This window comes from Numida meleagris, chromosome 4 (assembly GCF_002078875.1).
Source record: "Numida meleagris isolate 19003 breed g44 Domestic line chromosome 4, NumMel1.0, whole genome shotgun sequence".
Lineage (NCBI taxonomy): Eukaryota > Metazoa > Chordata > Aves > Galliformes > Numididae > Numida > Numida meleagris.
In genome coordinates, this window is record NC_034412.1 from 51668328 (window position 1) to 51687243 (window position 18916).

General features: G+C 37.8%; 2 protein-coding genes across 11 annotated transcripts; one reads left to right on the top strand and one right to left on the bottom strand.

Moving 5' to 3' along the window:
* On the bottom strand, positions 481 to 15723 carry HELQ (helicase, POLQ-like). 9 transcript variants are annotated; one of them, XM_021397221.1, is made up of 18 exons: positions 15420 to 15723; positions 14796 to 15096; positions 13695 to 13873; positions 12946 to 13146; positions 11902 to 11974; positions 11342 to 11439; positions 10761 to 10859; positions 9927 to 10072; positions 8832 to 9071; positions 7793 to 7934; positions 7387 to 7491; positions 6669 to 6888; positions 5749 to 5906; positions 4519 to 4617; positions 4063 to 4236; positions 3434 to 3547; positions 1240 to 1374; positions 481 to 692 (listed from the first exon to the last, which is right to left on the bottom strand). In XM_021397221.1, the coding sequence occupies exons 1-18, from the start codon at positions 15573 to 15575 to the stop codon at positions 615 to 617; spliced, it is 2718 nt and encodes a 905-aa protein (XP_021252896.1). In that variant the 5' UTR covers positions 15576 to 15723; the 3' UTR covers positions 481 to 614. The 9 variants fall into 9 exon arrangements, 5 of the variants coding, with proteins under 5 accessions (XP_021252896.1, XP_021252893.1, XP_021252894.1 ...); XM_021397218.1 differs by having other exon boundaries at positions 14358 to 15096; XM_021397219.1 differs by lacking the exon at positions 15420 to 15723 and adding an exon at positions 15189 to 15392 and having other exon boundaries at positions 14358 to 15096.
* Positions 15720 to 17947, top strand: MRPS18C (mitochondrial ribosomal protein S18C). Of its 2 annotated transcripts, XM_021397249.1 has the most exons (6): positions 15720 to 15880; positions 15983 to 16044; positions 16878 to 16961; positions 17296 to 17353; positions 17668 to 17727; positions 17811 to 17938. In XM_021397249.1, the coding sequence occupies exons 1-6, from the start codon at positions 15829 to 15831 to the stop codon at positions 17879 to 17881; spliced, it is 387 nt and encodes a 128-aa protein (XP_021252924.1). In that variant the 5' UTR covers positions 15720 to 15828; the 3' UTR covers positions 17882 to 17938. The 2 variants fall into 2 exon arrangements, with proteins under 2 accessions (XP_021252924.1, XP_021252925.1); XM_021397250.1 differs by lacking the exon at positions 17668 to 17727 and having other exon boundaries at positions 17811 to 17947.

Here is an 18916-nt window from a genome sequence, read left to right on the forward strand (position 1 = left end):
GAGACAGAATAGTCATTTAGTGTTCAAAACACCAGTTTTAACATTTTAACATTTAGTGTTAAAAACAATACTTAAAAGAGGCAGTATGTACAATTCCTTATGCAACTCTGGTATTTGTGCATTAAAGCTACAACTCTACTTCTCATTCCATTAGCTTTCCCCAGAGGACAGAACTCCCATCAGCAGAAGTTGTAAAGTTGTTCACTCACACATGGGTGTCCTAAAGGATGTTTACGATGCTACAGCATCACTTTCTACTGTGCTTTTTAAGTCAACTATGAGCCATAGTTTGACACACATAAATAGACATCACCACTTAAGTCCAGCCGTCAAAGCATTCCTAGAGCTATGTATAAAAATGGGAACCATTTAATAGCACATCTTTTGGTTCCAGTCTACCATGGAAGAGGTTCATTATCAAAATTTTCAAATAAATAAAAGCTTCCAAGAAATACTTTGAATTCAAAATTCACACAAATATGATGTACACAAAAGATAATAAGTATTTATTATTTTTTACAGCATGTGTACATAGGATGAAGTTAAAACCTAAGACATGCCCAAATATTTCAATTCATTATTACTTTTTTTAATGACCTAGTTGGTCAGTAGGTTTATGGGATATCCGTAGGCACCTTTAAGAGTTCATCTACTTCTTCCTGTAAAGCTTCAGCTTTTTCAGTCAGCAGCATCTGTAACAGCAATCAAATAATTAGGAAATTAAGACAATCATTTGCTATACTGTTAGGATTAAACATCAGTGTTCCTTTCCAAGTTTGTTTCATTTTTCAAGACCAGATACAAAGCAATGCTGTTGCTCACAGGACTGCAGCGCTCTAAGGACTAATATCTTCTTATATACTGCTACCAAGACCTTGTACTGTTTACTGTTCCAGATCAGCTACCGAAACATTTCTGGTCTTTGCTTCTCCGATGAAGAGAACTCTTTCCTACCCCCATATAGAAACAAAATTGGTTTAAGTAGTTTCTATTTGCCAGTCATTCAAGTGCATGAAGGGCAGTAGTGGCTGCATTCACTCCTCTTGTAACCACCCAAGATAAATAACATGGTTAAGAAAATGAATTCACTAGATTGATACAGATCACTATTGCCATTGCAAATATCCACAAATGCTTTTATTTCTAAACAGAATCTTCCACTTTCTTTTCATGTTATTCAAATATTCACTTTTGAAACTTCACATTCCTCTAGTAGTTTCCTTTAACATACTTGCTTACCTTTGCAGACAAAACCATTTGTTTGGCTTGACGTCGTGACAAATGCTCGATCATCTTCACCAGAGTTTCTGGATTTGCATTAGCTAAGTGCACTAAAGTTTTGAACCCTGCATTATAAAGTTGCTTAGCTCGTGCCTGTAAGCCAAAAATTGTGTCAGGTTATTATAAGAGGCAAAAAGAATCCTCAGTCCTAATCTCTGCACCCACCTCAAACATTTATATATATATATTTAATATTGATCCAGTTTCCCTTTGATTCACCTTGCCAAGAACAGCAAGCCTCGTTAGAACTGGCGCTAGCACCCCAGAAGTACTGAGTTACACCTGAAAAACCTTACACAGTTCTAAGTAAACCAGGCATCCTTACTTCCCCTGTGCCATCACAGTACTGTTTCTGCCAGCCTCATTTTTTGTCATGTTTTCTGCATTTGCTGTCAGTGACATGAATCACTGCCTTGCCTTCTTTAGAAGATTTAAATGAAACGAGAGCTCACTGTGTCTGAAAAGCATTGCCCCTATTTTTCTGCAACTTTTAATACCACCTTGTGAGCTTCCACAGAACTCCAGAAAAGACTGTACTTTCCTGTTAAAAGCTTATCAATTTTTTTATTTATTTTTTATTTTTTATTTTTTTGCTTTAGTCAATTGTATCTTCTAGTTTTACACCAAGTCATGGCTGTTAGCTCACAAGGACAGGAGAGATTCTCTGGAATTTGACAGCTAAAACCAGCATGGGGGTACGTGTGATCTGCTTCTCTTTACTTGGCTTGGTCCTGTTCTGGTATAAGGATGCACTGCAGCCAAGCTGTATTTACTATATACAGAGTCTTTTGGGAGTAATTTCTTTTGCAAAACTGACAGTGATAGAACTTGTATACAAAGTTTAAGTCAAAATGCATTTCTAGGCTAGTTTTAAGAGCATTTGGTAATCCCAAGGCTCTAATAGCCTGAGCAATAAATCCTATTGGATGGAGAAGTGGTACACTGCCATCATATATTTGGTCAATCACATTTTTTCACCTATTGTTAAGACACCAAGGACTAGAAAATACTATTTGACGGCATATATATTCTTAAGCATCCAACTAAAAAGCTTACAGATGATACATGGGTATTTAGTGAAGTGTCACAGATTTCACAAAAAGTATCCATTAATTGCCAGCAAATATTTTCTGTGCTGTTGTGCAGTTGTACGCACAGCATGACCAATGGCTCAGAGCCTGTCCTTGCTAATAAGTGATGGGAAGATTATAGTTTGCTCTTGGCAACTCAGAAAATTCTAAGGGCATTTTCTCATTCACTACAGTAACCCAAATATTGATTTTATCAGTTTCCTACACACAAACCTATGTAAATCATACCTGTTCAAGATGGAGTATCTGCTTAAAGTACCAGCTGTCAGTACAGTTTTAATTCCAGTGCAGAAGCACCTTAATGGAGAGTAATACATTTCAAGAGCAATTTGTACAATGCAACTTCAGCAGAATCGTGCTGTTCAGACTATTCTTGCCTTTACAGACTTCAAGCCATGGAATGAAGACCTTTCTTTTCCCTTTGTATCAAATTCAGGCAATTTCATAAAAAATGCATCAAGCTGCAAGTCTTCACAATTGTCACTTCTCAGCATGAAAACTCACTGCCACCAAATCTGCTGACAAGCTGATTTCTACAGTATGCTGGATAGCAAAGACAGATCCTTTTGAAAGGAGGTCCAAGTAATGACTCACAATCCTGCATTCAGGTCCCATAATATCTTCCTACTCGAATGGGAGTCCTCAGATCAGAAACTAGTTACATTTCTTATTTAAAATACATGCACCAGCATTAGTGATACTAGAAGCTTATGTTCCCAGTATAACCTCCCATATTTCTGTGATAATCTTGTAATGTAACCTCAAAATAAACTTGATCTGGGCTCTGCTTCACAATTGAGCATAGAGCTCTTAATTAGTACGTAAATACAGTGTTTTCATTCACTGTTGCTGCAGCAGCAACCAGCAGGAGAACATGACTGGCTCCAGCTCACGTTTCCCCAGCAGTCAAGACCTTTTATCCCCTGATGTCCTGGACTGCTGTGAGACATCTGCACGATGCCAAATTTGGAATGAAAAACTAGCCTGGTCTTCCAGAGATACTTTAGTGATAACAACATTTAGCACAGAAGTTTGCCTTTGTCCAAGATAGGTTTACTTACCTCTAGAACCCCTGCTACCTCCATCAGAGAAATGAGCTCTGTCTTAACACAGTACGTCAAGCGCTTGGTAAGTTCTGTCAGCAGGGCTTTATAAACCCAAAATTCCTCCAATTCCTGCAGAGACAAGAACAATTAAAAGTCAAAGACAGTAAAAAGACAGTAAAGAAAGACAGTAGGAAAACTCTTGTTTGCTATTCTTCCAGCTCGTTGCAAAGTTGCATTTAGCACTCCTCAGCTAAATCTGGGGTAGTTCTGAAGAATGAAGAATGCATTATTTCAATGGAGAAAGAAGCAAAGAACCAGCCAAGGCCGGTCCTTTCTCCCAGTCACATTCTACAACCAGAAGACCTCACCTCACAAAGGCAAACTCATAAGATTTTCCATGAATTGCTCTTTATGACACTGATCAATGACATGTTCAGCAGGTATATTTGCATCTTTTGTCCATCAGGCTTACTGTTAATACAAGAAATATACATCATTGTACTGGCATGCTTTTCTTGACAGACAATGTACAGTTACGCACCAGAGAGGTGAAATGCAACATACGTATTAAGTTTAACATAAGAAAACTCCAGGGTTTGCAAAACCAATCAAGAGAAGATACTAGGAGATATTTAACACACTACCTCGCAGAAATGTAGAACACAAGAGGCAAATGAGGCAGCAGATGTAAGGAGATTCTGCACATAACCTCGGGACATGTTGAATTTCTCTGAGACGCTCCATATGTTGGTCTCTTTCAGTAGGGCATACAGGACAAATGACAGATAGAGCCTGTTTACAACAGCACTGTCCACATTCTAGAAATAAAACAAGTTAGAACTCAGTACCCATAGGAAGTTCACGACCTTCTGCTAACTCTTCAGGGATTAAGCCTTTACATCCCTGTTTCTTCACATCTCTAAAACAGGTATATGTTGGACCCAAATACATTAAACAGTATGAAAACCAACACGAGGTGAAAAAAGTTAATGAGTAAAAGAACAGTAATAATTCAATACTTTCAGGAAAGTACTCCATTTCTAAACAGGCAAATTACAAGACTACGCCATTGTCTTAGCTGTAAGAAACCTCCAGCCTACCTTTCTGATGGCTTGGCCAGAAGCCTTTTTTGTAATAAAGCTCTCAGGTACTCCCACCACATCTGCTACTTTTTGCTCTGCTGAACTTAGCTGGTTGAACTAAAGGAAGATTGACTACAGTCAAAATCATTTCTTCATAACAACTAATTAGAAGTTAAATGTTACAAATCACAACAGCTGTAGACAATGTATACGTGGTATATTTAGCTCTAAAAACTAGTTTGCATCACATTTGTCTAATACTCATCCCACCTGCGGGCAAATAGGTAATTTTGCTTTCCCTTCTCCTCCACAAATGAGAAACTTTGATACTTTTTCACCTTTAACTCCACTGGTTTAAGGCTACATATACAGATGTGTTCAGCTGCTAACCTTCTGGTGTATGTATACAAAGGTTGTGTGCTTCTTATGAAGCATGTTACCGAAATCAGAAGCCTGTTTCTGAAAGTAAAACCATGCTTTTAAACAGCTGTATCTAACATTTGAATACTAGGCTGACCTCTCTGCAGTCAGACCTGCAGCTTCTTTACCTGTCAATTTCTTGAGTACCACACATTAACAAAGGCAGCGATACAGAATTTAGTGTCACCTCTAGTCTAGTACACTTTAGAGAAGATGAGTATTTGGATCTTACAGAGGCTGAAGGCATGCAATGCTAGAGTAAGATCTGTGTTTTTATGGTTTATGTAAGCATAGTAGTTTGTAGATAGGTACTGCCCATGGTGATGATCATTGCAGTTTTGATTGGTGCTAAGCATTAGACTCAGATGCAGAAGTAATGAGGATTAAGACTTAATATTCACTAGCAGATCTTACTCCCAAAATTAAGGACAAAATGACATAGCAACAGATGGTAAAGATGGCTCACTTAACTACAGTTTCCTTGCAGGACATGGGTAATTAGATTATAGGTAATTCTTGTCCCAGATCAATCATCCTGCTCATGGCAAGGCTAGCATCAAGGTTACAGTCAGGGTTTTGAGTACTGGAAAACGAAGAGATATTTCATGCAGCAGTTTCTCACAATGAGGGCGAAATATTGATGCAGAAGACAAATTAGGTTCTTGAGGTAAAGAAAAGCACTTCTGCCCCATGACTGAAAACATGAACATATTTACCTTTTCATCAAAGCATTATTGTACTAATTACATTCTGTATGTATAAACACACTCAAATCCACTAAGCAGCATTAGTATATGCCCTGATCCAGGTTTGAAATGCAAATCTCACCTGCCTCAAGTATATCATCCAGTCTGGGCTACAGTTGGAAACCACATCATATGGAGTAGCCAGATAGAGAAGATGAAGACTGCTCTCAAGAACCAGCCCTTCCAAGCCTTTCCTGAGTTCTTTGTAAAGAAGATTGCAGTACGACACATCTATAGACCCTAAAATAAACAAACAGTGCATGGCAATTTTAGGAAAGGCTACACAGTTAAGTGCAATAGGTTCTCACATGACGTCACCGTTTCGTTTTTCTACAAAAGTTTGTTGGCAGCACAATCTTAATCCAAGAGAAAAATGTAGCCCAAATAATTGCTGTATTCTATAATTATTGGTGAAAAGGAACTGCAAAAAGTCTGCAATCACTGACTTCCACATACAGAAGTTTCTTAAAAAGAAGATAATTCAAATGTTCCAAAAGCACACAAAATATAAGTTTTACAGATTGAAGCTGTCTCTCAGTTTTATACAACTGCTTTCCTTGCCCTAAATCTTCATGCTGTGAGATAAAATAATCATACTTTCTGGTATACTTTTTGCATTAGATTTGGACCATGTGTAATATACTTCCTTTCCCCATTAATCTCCTTCTAGACTAAAAAATAACACTGCTCACAATGCCTACTTGTAAAAATGAGATTGTGAATAATTTTCATTGCAAACACTGAATCAAATTAAGTCATTAATCTTAATACAGTTCTGGTTTGACTCTCCTTGTGATTTATGTTGTTAAAATTCATTCCCGTAATGTTCAGTCACATAATGCTTACTCATTCTTAATTTGAGTCCAACATATTATTTAGTAACTAAACTAGCACTGTGCAAGCTTTTTTTTAATTGCCTTCTCAAAGAGAAGAGAGAAAACCACATCAAATGGAGCTAAGATTGAGATGAAAAGGTTTCTCGAAGAAAAAAATTAATCTTACCTTTATATGTAGCTTTACCCAACTGAGTGATTGTTAGTGTACTTTTTGAATTTTGATCCTTTTCCATTATTTTTCCTTTTAAGAGTCCCTTTTCTATTAGATTTTCTAGTTCATCTCTAATGATCTCTGAGAGGCTCTTCTCTTTTGACAGCAGCTGCTGCTGAACACCCAGCAATGTATGGCACATAAAATCGTACACTTCCTCTTGGGTAACTGCAATCTGTGTAAGATTTGGAAGTGATTAGCACGTCTAAATGTTCCATCGCACAAAAAAGCACGCTATTCAAAACAATTGCTCAGTAGGACCACCATTTAAGTTGTCTATAGAGAGCTACATGACAAATAGAATAGACAGTTGATCACTGATCTGATGGGACAGCACGTCCATCCGTTTATTATCCTGGCTATCCTATTCTGTTAATTTGACTGTTGCCAGTTTTTATTGTTAGACTCTAGCATCACAAATGGAAGTATTAAAAACACTGGAGAAGACAGACATAACTTTGTCCTCGTCCACACTGGAGAAGTGTCATGTCGTGTCATTACTTTTTAAGTGAGAAAAATATTCACAGCTTTGCACTTCTCATCTGTAGGGACGCTGTGTTGATCTTTGCTAAGTGCAACTGTTGAAAATATCTGGTTTTCCCACAGAATCAAACAATACGATGTTTATTGCATCCCCCAAACACTTAAACTGCTTATAACACTTAACTAATACCTTCAGTCCAACCAATGATAGCAACAGGTACTGCATTCCCTTGGTGGACTCTGGCAGAAGATTGCTGTAACAATTCTCCAAAGGACTGGTAATTAAATCTCGAACCTAAAAAAAGTCCCAAGAAATATACTGCTACAGAGAAAGCATTTACGTAATAGTTTTAAACTGTCCTGAAGTACTGGTACTCATGATTCTGCTTATAAACAAAGTATCTGTAGACATCTAGCATTTATAGCTAATGCGTGAAAGCAAACCACATATGACCAAAGCAATTATTGGGTATTACATAAGACAATTACTTAGAGCAGAAATTCTACAGAGATTAGGCTAAGGAGCTCATCTAGTCCTCTTCATCTCACCAACTTAATCCAATGATTTAAACCACCAACAGCTTCATACAAGTTACCAAATGTTTGTCTTTTTCCTGCACTACGAGAATACTTTCACCAGCATTGTCAATACCAGCTCGACCAGCTCTGCCAATCATCTGTTCATATTGATTCTTCTTCAGGAACTCATTAGCAACATAAGGGGCTCTTAAAATCACCCTGTAAAAAAAAAAACATTGGTAAGTTGTGCTTCATGTTAAAATTACTATAGCTGCAATATCTTAAAAATACATTCTCTGGATATGCTTCATGCTTTGCAACTAAGCTAAGCAAAATGAAGTGTACTTGTTTCAAAACAAGCGTTCAACAAAACACCTAAGCTTGAAGTTTGAACCGTAATCCATTTTAATTACTTGCTGCAGAGCCTTTGTATCTAGTCAAACACAAGCAACATTGTGTGTTGGACATTGTGTGGTTGGTTTGGTGTTGGGCTTGATCTCTGTAGGTCCCTTCCAAACACTACAATTCTGTGATTCTGTGAACACTGACCCTAAGCCAGGGATGCTGAAAACAGACCACACTTCTCTGTATGAGAGTAAAGTTCTCTCCCCTCAGATGTGTTATTCAAACATAGACAAACAGAACTGGATTCTTAGCAAACAATCTTTGGTCTTAAAGACCATGGCAAGCCATACCATCAATACCTGTGTAACAAATGTTAACATCTTCTTCTGGTAAAACATATTTAAACATTATCTCCTTATATAATAATTATTTTAGGATTTAAACATTATTCTTGGGAAAGCATTTAAAAAGCATCATAACCTGCTTATTATTACTGAATATTGAAGAAATTCTCAATATAGTAAAAATTCCTTCATCCATTCAGGAAAGTGTTCCTCAATTATGCATTCTGAGAGACTTGCTACTGATCCATTTCTCCTAGGTGATAACTTTGGAGTTTTAATTCTGTCCTGAGCTGAATGTGTTAAATTACTTCCTCCTGAAATTTCCAAGTAACAGCTGAAAGATATTTAAGAGCTCCGATATTTCCAGTTTAAGGCTTATTATTTAAAATGCAAGAATGAAACAATGTAATATCTTTGGGTAACTAACCTTCTAGCTGGCAAGTTGACTCCAGCAGCTAATGTAGCTGTGCAAGCAAGAAGACACAGGACACCTCTAGAGTATGCTTCCTCTATACTCCTCCTTTCTTCATTTGTAAGGCCACTGTGGTGATAGGCAACACCAAAAGGAATTGTTTGCCTCAGAACAGGACAGATGCTTCCATTTCCAATATCCTTTAAGTTCTTAATGAGGTCCTGTTTCTCTTTCTCCCTGTGAGCTCTGAACTCTCTTTGAGAACAAAAAAAACATTCCTTGAGATTTTGATCAATTAATAATCGCTTAGAAAATTTAAGGCAGACATAACATATCTTTTATATTCCTGTTCATTATCCATTCCTGTAACTAAATATGTGAGTTTGGATAAAGAATTGTTTCTGATAACTTTCAAACAGTAATTTACAAGTAGAGAGTGAAGTCACCCACAACTGATTTTTCTTTGTTGTTTGGAAGCATGGGTACAGAAGGCACCAAATATTGATTAGGTGTGTATCAGGTGCACTGAAGACAAGAGGGAGGGTCAATATCAGCTTATAGCAAAGCTTATGGACATGAAAATTGGTTCCAATTGGTTTGGTGGCAGGGAAATTTGACTAATAAATGTAATTTCTTCCTACATACTATTTAAGCTTTGCTAGACTATTATTTTATCAAATCAGACTTCTATCAAGTCAAACAAATCTCAATTTCTTTTGCAAATGAAGCCCAGTTTAGAGTTTACGTCCTGTAAGTATAGAATATTTGATACTTACATATTCAGCTAATGATATACATGACCAAATACAGGGCTATAGAGAAAATGCCTTTAAGTAGCTTGTGGAGATAAGTGCTTTCCCTTTCTTATTATACTTTTTAAATTACTTGTCATCTATTTATCAAATTTGCTGAAAAAAGTTAGTAAAACAGTTTACTAATAAGCCTTGAGCAGTTTTCTATAATATATCCAGTTAATAGCTTCACACAATTCTATGTATTCAAAGCACACCTCATCACCCAGGAAAGCCACTACCATACTAGTTAAGATAAATCCCAAGTTCCAGCCAATAATTCCATACATAATAAAAAAAATCAGGAAATAAAACATACTTGTTCAGATACTTGCAAACCATTGTAGCCACATTTTCACAGTTCTTTTTAGTGGGACAAAAGATTAGGCAGGAATATTTTGGAATAACTTCAGTAACCAGTGCAACGATGTGGTCAGGATCTGCTTTCTCCAGACTACTAGAATACTATCAACAGATTGACAAACATTTTTTTAAATGCAGAATTTAATTCTTAAAGTCAGCAAGTACTCAGTACCTGTTCTCTGCCTTCACTAGGGTATTCTCCATTTACATTAAGGTGACATAAAAAACAAGAATCTGTAGCATGAACTTCTCCCAGTTGAGCACTTCAGTTTACCAAAAGATCCACCTCAATATAGCTATATAAAAATCAAATGCTCTTCTTTCTCCTCCCTAATATCTTTATCCATAGTGTCACAGTAGCAATGTTACTTGTGCTAGTGGCAGCATACCATCACCCACCTCTCTTAACATTGAAGTGAATCCAAATAAGGCAGTAATAAGCTTACAACGATGAACCTATCTTCTATTATTTGAGTGATAAGCAGCTAAGAAAATCTATATCCAAAGACTTGCAGCATTTAGTTCTCTGGAATTTTCAAGCCCTTTACTACTTACATGGGAGAACGCTGAACAAAAACCAAACCCTACCTTCTACTTCATGAGCAGTAAAAATGTTAAAACGTAGTCAAATATCTGATATTTTAAAGGATGTTTTCCTCCCCTAAGTCTACTATTGTCTTTGCTATATGTATGACAAGTCAACTATGTTATTTCTTCTGTGAAAGCACTGTAAAGAAATCAACGAATAAGAACGTTTTATAAACATAGTTCAAAGGAGTTTAGATCTTACCTTGAAATTAAGGACACGTGAAAAAGTAAAGCCATTGTCTGCTTTGCTGTCAACTTCGTAAATTGTATCTCTTATCTTTATGTATTCCTTTAACTCTACCTAGATTGATTTAAGCCACAAACAAACAGTAGTCAAATTACCAAGATTAAGCCATTAATGATATGTGGCTGTTTTTTTAAATAAGCATAATGCTTCACATAAATGCATGCATTTTTAAAATACTGGATCTAATTATCTGCTCTGACAAAATAAACATCTAATTAGCTAAGAATACACATCAGTGTTCATAAACAGTTCTCACCATCAAAGACCACTAGCTCAGATTCCACATGTATCAAGGGAGCAGTAATGATTCATCACTAATTTAGAAATGTAAGCGTATGTATGTACACAATACGCTGCGTGGCAAATCATGAAACAAGTTTTTTTTAGTACAACTGCAAGCCTTAGCATGCATATTGCTTTAATTTTTAAAACACTGTGAAAGCAAACACAAAGCCCGTGTTTAAAATCTGAACAGGGCAGCTATAATTTTAAAGCCAGAACAATATTTACTGTTTTACAATATTTTGTGTACATACCGGTCTGAAATTTTTCGTATAGTACTCTGCTTGCAGGAACTTTTGCAGGTCTCCAACATTATTTAAAGTTGCACTCATTCCAACAATGTGTGTATTTTCTGTAAAACACAAGTTGAAACGAGCTTATTTCCATGCTCACCATTTTAAACACTTTGCTCAGTATTTAACTCATAAGCCTGCTTATTCATTATTAGTATTTAAGCACCAAATTGGCAGGTTTCAGGGGGATATAGCTAAGAAATATTACCTGAGATGTAAACATAAAAAAGGAATCCTTCTCTATAGAGACATTTAATTGCAATGGCTAAGGGGCTCCTACGAAGAAATGGAAGATGTTTGACAACGCTCAGGATTACTCAGAGAAGTATCAAAAAAGCTTCAAGAACACTCAGCCCATCCTTATGGGGTAAAATAACTCACACAATCAAAGCAGTAAACACTGTTAGGTCATGGACACAACACATTTTTCAAAAGCAGCCAAGATGATATAAATCTAGAAAGCAAAGCCAAGACTTCACTCCACAGATGACCATTGTACAATATTTGAGCAACTGACTTACTACTAGCATAAAGTATTTTTGCAAGAGTCATTTCCAGCGTTGCTCCACGACTTCCCTCACCAATCATATGCAACTGCAGACCAGAAGAGAAAACAACAAAGTATCATTACTGGGCTACAAATATTCCCACAAAGAGAACTGTATATTTCTAAGTAATTTTGAGTGGAGTGTTTGTCAACACTCCACCTCGAGATCCAGTTGACTTCCTAAGCTTCTTCCTTAAGTATTACCTTAATTAATGTGTATTTAAGAACCACAGGACAAAAGATCCAAGAGTACAAGCAACTAAAATTTGCATTCAATTTAATTAGATCACAAGTATAATGGAAATGATATCTCCTGCAAGTACAGAATTGGCACAGAAATGAAGCAACCTAAACATATTTTGTTCAACTTATTTTTAAGAAACACTTGTTAGGGAACCTAAACAAATCTCTTTTTTTAGCAGGCAAGTGCTACAGAAAAATCCTAACTTATTTATTAAGCCTTTTTACATTTAGAGAAGTTGTGTTTAAATAAAGTCAGCCTGAAGCATTCCAAGAACTGAACACCCATTTTACATGTTACACATGTAACCCAACTCCACAATTAACATTTAACAGTATAACTCAGTCACACTACTAAAAAGCAGAGTAACAGGTAATTCTCAGTGAAATGTGACTTTATTTTCCTTTCAGTATACCAGCCTTCAAATCCCAGGGTACCACACTCAGGCACACAACATGCAAATTCTATACACATTCTATACAACTCAAAATCACTTCTTATTTTTTGTTACTTTGTAGAGCCAAACTGAGAAACAGTTGATTTACAATTAACCACTAACACGGTAGGTATGTTAACACAGTCTACTGTCCTGACAAAGAATACTTCTGTTGATTAATAAAAATAACACTGATCACAGTGTGCATTGGTTACAGATCAGTTTTCTCATCCCAAAGTATCAATGCAGTAATGAAGTTATACTATTCGTGACACAGTAAGCCCTGGAAACGAAACCAATAAAATTAACTAAAGATATTTATGGAAAATCTTGTGACCTACCTCATCTACTACAACAAGACCAAGGTCATCGATTCTATCTGTTTCAATCAATGAATTCACAAGAGCATGCCCTTTTTCTATGGTAGCAATGTAAAGTGACTTTTTTACTCTCCTCTTGATGGGTGGAAATCTTCCCTTACTTCCTGCATATTCTTCAACCAGGAAACCTAATTCTATCCCAAAGCTTGATAAACCCCAAACCTATAAGAAAAACAACTAATGTCAGTTTGAAAACAAACTCATGCTCATTCTGAATGTCAGACCTGTCTCAGCTACTCGCCACGCATGTAACCTACCCACATCTAAATCAACAGCGTAAGGAAAACAAAACATTAACTATGACTACTTTCCCCAGCTGAAAAAGCAAAAGCGTTCATAAACTTTGTCAAGGGTGGTTTAACTGTTCTTTAACTTCATTTTGATTTAGTCAGAGTAGTATTTGTTTTTATTACAATGGTACTCTTCCAGAAGCAAAATACACTGAAATAAGAACAAAAATACAGGTGACACTGCAGAACACTATCATTTCAAGAATCTCCACGTTTCTTGTAACTCAGCATACTGAAGTGACAACCACAATATTCTGTTAGAATAAGAAATGAGTCTCAGAGCAGCTCTTAAAAGCAAAGCACCTCATTTCCCAAAATGTTTTCATGAAAAATACAGTTACTGAACGTTACTGCTAAAACCAGCCATATAACAAGGCATACTGCAGAAGATGCACAATACCAGAAACAGTTTTTCCAGACCTTTTCTTGGACAATGGCAACATACGGCAGGATCATCAGAACATCCTTCTGCCTGCAGAGTAATTCTTGGAGAATTAAAATTTCAGCAACAAGTGTTTTTCCACCACTAGTTGGTAATGAGTATATCAAATTCTTCCTCTGCTGGAGAGATTTTAATGTTAAGCAATCATGCTGCCATTCTGCAAAATTAAAAAAGAATTATTACCAATCCTTTTAAGGGTATGTTCATCCCCCATAAGGCTCTTTGCCTATGCTGTACAAAACACACCAATTCAGTATTCAAGAGCTTTCTTCAGTCAAGTGCTACAGGCTTCCCCATTTTCTCGGATCTCACACAAAAAAGTACTCTTGTAAGCCACATCTTCCTCCTCCACACTGCTGAAAAACAACTCTCTTCTGACACAGCTTAGCTATTATTACCTTAATTTTTTTATCCTTCATCTTCTGGAGATCCAACATGACTTAAGCTTTTCCCTTAGATGCAACAAGTAATATTACATTATCTTATTTTTACACTTGAAAATATTTTAATTTAAATATTTAATTTGTGCAATGGACAGTAAGGCAACCATAATCAGTAATTTTACACCATAATGGATTAAATAGAAAATACTTAATTTATACTACAATTGTTTGGTTTGAAGAACCCATAAGTTCTATTACCATAAAGTGTTTCAATCCCCCGAAATTGCCTCAGGAGATGTTTAACTTTACTGGGTAATCCATAAAAAGGGCCTATATCAAAAGATGACGATCCGAGAGTTTCCCTAGCAACAAAAATCTCTTCAGATAAAACAGCTTCTTTAAGCTGCTTGGTCTTTGAGATCTTTGGAGTCTGGGCTTTGGCATTTCCAGTCATAGCACTTTTTAGATGATCTTTAAGACTCACGCTTTTACATGAATCAGGCTTAGAGCTTTTGGAACATTTTGTGCTTCTGTTTTTGTGTTCAGAGTTAGGACAAGGAGATGATTGACTCCCGATTTTGTCCAAGGAGGAACTCTTGCATTTATCCATCTTCTCTGTGCCTGCAGATCTCTGGGAACGAGATGAAAGCTCACCCATTTTCTCCAAATACAAAAGTTGTGATGAAGGCAATTCATCTAAAACAGAATCACTGAGGTCTTCATTGGTATCTCCGGGGTCATTTTTATTAATTTGGAAGCCATAATCTTCATCCACTTTATGTACACCACTATCTTCTGTAATATGAAAATGACCTTGCTTGTTTTGGTCCATTTCTGACTGAAGATTCCCATGTGCAAACTCCGCAGCTGCTTTCATGTCCACATCTTTTTCCTGGGGGTGTTGGCGCTCTGCATCAAGAACTTGAGCTAATAAAGAATCACTTTCATGAAAGCTGCTGTAGTCACCAAACATATCCTCTTCACTATCATTGTTACACTGTGGAAGCATAACAATAAGAGAATTAACACTGCAAAGAAGCAAGCTAGAAAAAAACTGGCAGCTGAAGTACGAAGTGCAATTCACTTAACTGTTCTGCAATTTATCAAGCAATCAAGCTGTCTTTTCACCTTCTTAGCGAAAAACAGAAACAATTTCATTCTTAAAGAAATATATGCTTGCAAATGAGTGAAATGCAGCACAGCGTCAAGGAGGAGATTTTTCTGAGGCTTCTGAGCCCGAACAACCCTCTGCTCACATGCTCCCCACCACCGCAGCCTCACTTCAGCCCGCTTCCCCCGCCCCAGCCACCACCTCCGTACCGGGGGCTCGGCCGGGGCCCCCTCACCCCCAGAGCTCAGTCTCTTGCGAGACAGCGGCGAGCAAGCGGCCCCGGGCCGCGCGGGCGTGCGGCTCCGCTTGCCAGCGGAGCCGAGACGACGACTCCTCCTCCGCACAACGAGAGCGGGCTCGGCCATGAGGAGGGAGCCGGGAGACGTCAAGACAATACTAAGGCTACATGTATGTCATCCAACAAAGCCACGAGGCGCGCAGCCCCAACTGCCGCTTTCAGCCCGATAACAAAACTCGCTACACCATACGACAGCAGCGCGACCGATCGCCTGTCCCAAGTAGGGCAGGCCGCAGCCCCATTGGCCAGCGGATCGTACTTCCGCTTGGCTGACGGGCGCAGTGGAACTTGCGTATTGAGGGGAGGGGAAAGAGACTGATATGGCGGTGCTGGCTGCAGTGGGTTGTAGGCCGTGCTGCAGATGGGTGCCGGGTGAGTGGGCTGTGCTTTGCTCCTTTTTTGCGTGTGTCTGCGCTGGTTCTGGGCTGTGCCCTACCGAGCTGTCGCTAACGGTGTTGTCTGTTTGCTATGCAGCCTTGCTGTGGGAGAGGCCGTGTCGTCTTCAGCACCAGCAAGCAACGGCCCAGTCTGACTTGGTAAGGGTTCCTTAATCTTATTCGGGGACGTACCATGCCTTCTTCCTAGTAACTAAGAGTGAACTTCAGTATCAGTAGGTGAGCCTGCCGAACAAAAAATAAAAACGAAAATACTGTCTTGTGCTATGCTTGCTGCTCTTATGATTGAAAGACATATTCCTGTATAGGTTATTGTGTTTATTGCTACTTCTCATTGTTTCTGAAATCAACTACTAGGTGTTAATAAGTATCCCGTATAAGGCATAGTCTGCTACTATGAGTGTAACTATTTCATACTGTTCTAATAGCTCATGCCTAAAAGAAATATTGTTTTTCTCTGAACGACAGAATAGTTTGGGTTGGAAGGGACCTTACAGCCTATCCAATCCTTTGCTATGGGCAGGGTTATTCCCCACCACCTCAGGCTGCCTTAGACCCTATCTAATGTAGTTCTGAATACCTACGGAGATAAGGCATCCATCATCTCTTTAGGCAGCATGTGCCAGGGCCTCACTGCCCTCTTGAGTAAATAATTTCTGCATCATATGTAATATAAATCTCCTCTGCTTTAGTTTTAAGTCACTTTGCTTGTCCTACTTCTATCATATCATATAAAAAAGGCAGTCTCCTTCTTGCTTGTATGCTTCTTTCAAGTGCTGGAAGGCTACAGTGAGGTCTCCCTAGAGCCTTCTCATCTATAGGTTAAACAAGCCTAACTTCCTCAACCTGTCTCTGTAGGAGAGGGGCTCCTATTGGTTTGAAGGCATCTTTTTCCTGAGGATCCATATGAAATCCAGAGCATGCTGACTGTTTTCTTGCAAATTTAAAACATTCTAGCTGTTGTCTAATTACAGCCTATAGAAATGGAGAATCCCTATAAAGAGCCTCCTAAAAAGTGTATCTTATGTGGAATAAATGTGGACTACAAGAATGTGCAGGTGAGTGCCTTGAAAATGTATATTTATATACAAGTAATTGGTCTATAGTGTTCAAGGGCTTGGGAGCAGAAGTCTAAAGTTCATACTGAATGATTAATGCCAATATCTAGAGGATCTAAAAACTAAAACACTGTGTGTTTACTGATAAGTCTAGTAATGTAACTAGTAACTTCAAATCTGTAGTAACTTCAAATGCTCAATTCTAGTTCTACTTTTGTACAGCTTAAATGTTAATGTGGAAGGTTCTGTAAGAAAAAGATCCGAATACAAAAAAGTTAAAGCTTCTTTTAAGTACAAAGCAACCCCTAACACTATTATCTTTGCCTTCTAATAGCTTCTGTCCCAGTTTGTTTCTCCATACACTGGCCGCATTTATGGCAGGCATATAACAGGTATGTGAAATACACTTACTGTCTAATGTTGATGCCTTCTAGAGTCTAGTTCACTTATCAGATATGTATACGGAATTGGATACTGGTTGTACACATCCTGAAATGTTCATATTAATTAGTAGTCTTATCAAGAAATGAGAATATCCCTTAAGTAATTACTTCTTATCTTAACAGTTTATGTAAGTGTATGTACCTTTTTGTAGGGAGGCTTTGACAAAGCTAGAGATTTGTCACTAATAAAACTTCTTCCTCCTTAAACTTATTAATGAATTATGGTTGAAAACCAGGAGGCTAAAAATAGCTTATTTGTTTAGGCTTGTGTGATAAGAAGCAGAAAGAAATTTCAAAAGCCATAAAAAGAGCTCATATACTTGGTAAGTATTGTTACACTTCAGAGTATTTGGTAAGCCAAGCTTATCCTTTATTTAAAAATATCCTCTATTTTATTTTCTTACAGGATTTATGCCAGTTATGTTTAAGAACCCATCATTTCTTACAGACCCCAAGATTTGTAATATTAAGTATTGAGAGTAACATACTGTAAAGAAATAAAAATAAAACAATGTCATGGTTAATAGTTCTTTACTGGTGTGAGAAGCTGGAACAATTTTTTGGCTCAAAGCTTGGTAATGGCACCCATCTGAGATGTAACCTGCTCAGCAGGCTTTTGTGGTTAATGATTACCATGATCAGTGTGGTAAGAGAAACAAATACTGGTAGGTGACCAAGAGAAACCATTTTCAGCTGTTGCTCTTTCTCAGCATTCAGGCTGACTTATGGGGGTTATCTCTGAGGAGAGGGCCACCATGCAGTCAATGTGTGTACCTAGCAGCCCACCATGTAACAATCGTGTGATCAACTGCTCGTTACCCAATGGGAGGGGTATGTGCTATGGATATGCTGTTGCCCCGATGAACAAAACCTAAGTACCTCTGATAACTAAAGGAAGCCCTGATGAACCAAATAGGAGTGCTCCTGGCAACCAAAATTCCTCTGTGAAGAGGATAGAAACCTGAAGTGTTCTGAGGTAGAATGGGTACCCTCTGCTGAATTGCAGCTGTGCAGGTCAATGATATGTTGCTGACTGACTTAATGCCTCCTTGTGGATCAACAAGATGTGGTGTTCTCTGAGAATACAAGAGCACCCCTCAGGCTAGACCCAGAGTTAAGAGGATTATCCTTTTAGACTGTGTGTGTACTCTTTGAGAGTGTAAGGAGCAAACTGTTGATTTGTTAAGTGTTTTCCCTGTGGAGGAATATTTTAATGGTTGGTATACTGCTTCACTGACTGAAGGGGGGGGTGCCAGTTGCAGTGTGAAGTCTACGGTTGTCTGGAAGAAGTGTGAATGATTTAAGTAGTACCAGATACACCTAGATGTATGGACCACTAAACCTATTCAGAGGTCTTGCTGAAGTTCAGTTTTGTCTCTTCCTAAAATGGAATGGGAAAATTAAGTACCAGATAGGTAAAAGTATTAAAAACTTAGTTATATATAAACAGCTATTTCTAAGATAAATCTGATTTGATGTTCTGCACATCACCTTCTGCTGAGGGGAGGCTCA

Coding starts and splice junctions, on each gene's coding strand:
- HELQ (XM_021397218.1), bottom strand. CDS start 15,575: ATGGCCGAGCCCGCTCTCGTTGTGCGGAGGAGGAGTCGTCGTCTCGGC. Junction 15,097..15,419: donor GGGCCCCGGCCGAGCCCCCG/GTACGGAGGTGG, acceptor ATGCTTCCACAG/TGTAACAATGATAGTGAAGA. Junction 10,860..11,341: donor ATACGAAAAATTTCAGACCG/GTATGTACACAA, acceptor AAATCAATCTAG/GTAGAGTTAAAGGAATACAT.
- MRPS18C (XM_021397249.1), top strand. CDS start 15,829: ATGGCGGTGCTGGCTGCAGTGGGTTGTAGGCCGTGCTGCAGATGGGTG. Junction 15,881..15,982: donor GTGCTGCAGATGGGTGCCGG/GTGAGTGGGCTG, acceptor TTTGCTATGCAG/CCTTGCTGTGGGAGAGGCCG. Junction 17,354..17,667: donor TTATGGCAGGCATATAACAG/GTATGTGAAATA, acceptor TTATTTGTTTAG/GCTTGTGTGATAAGAAGCAG.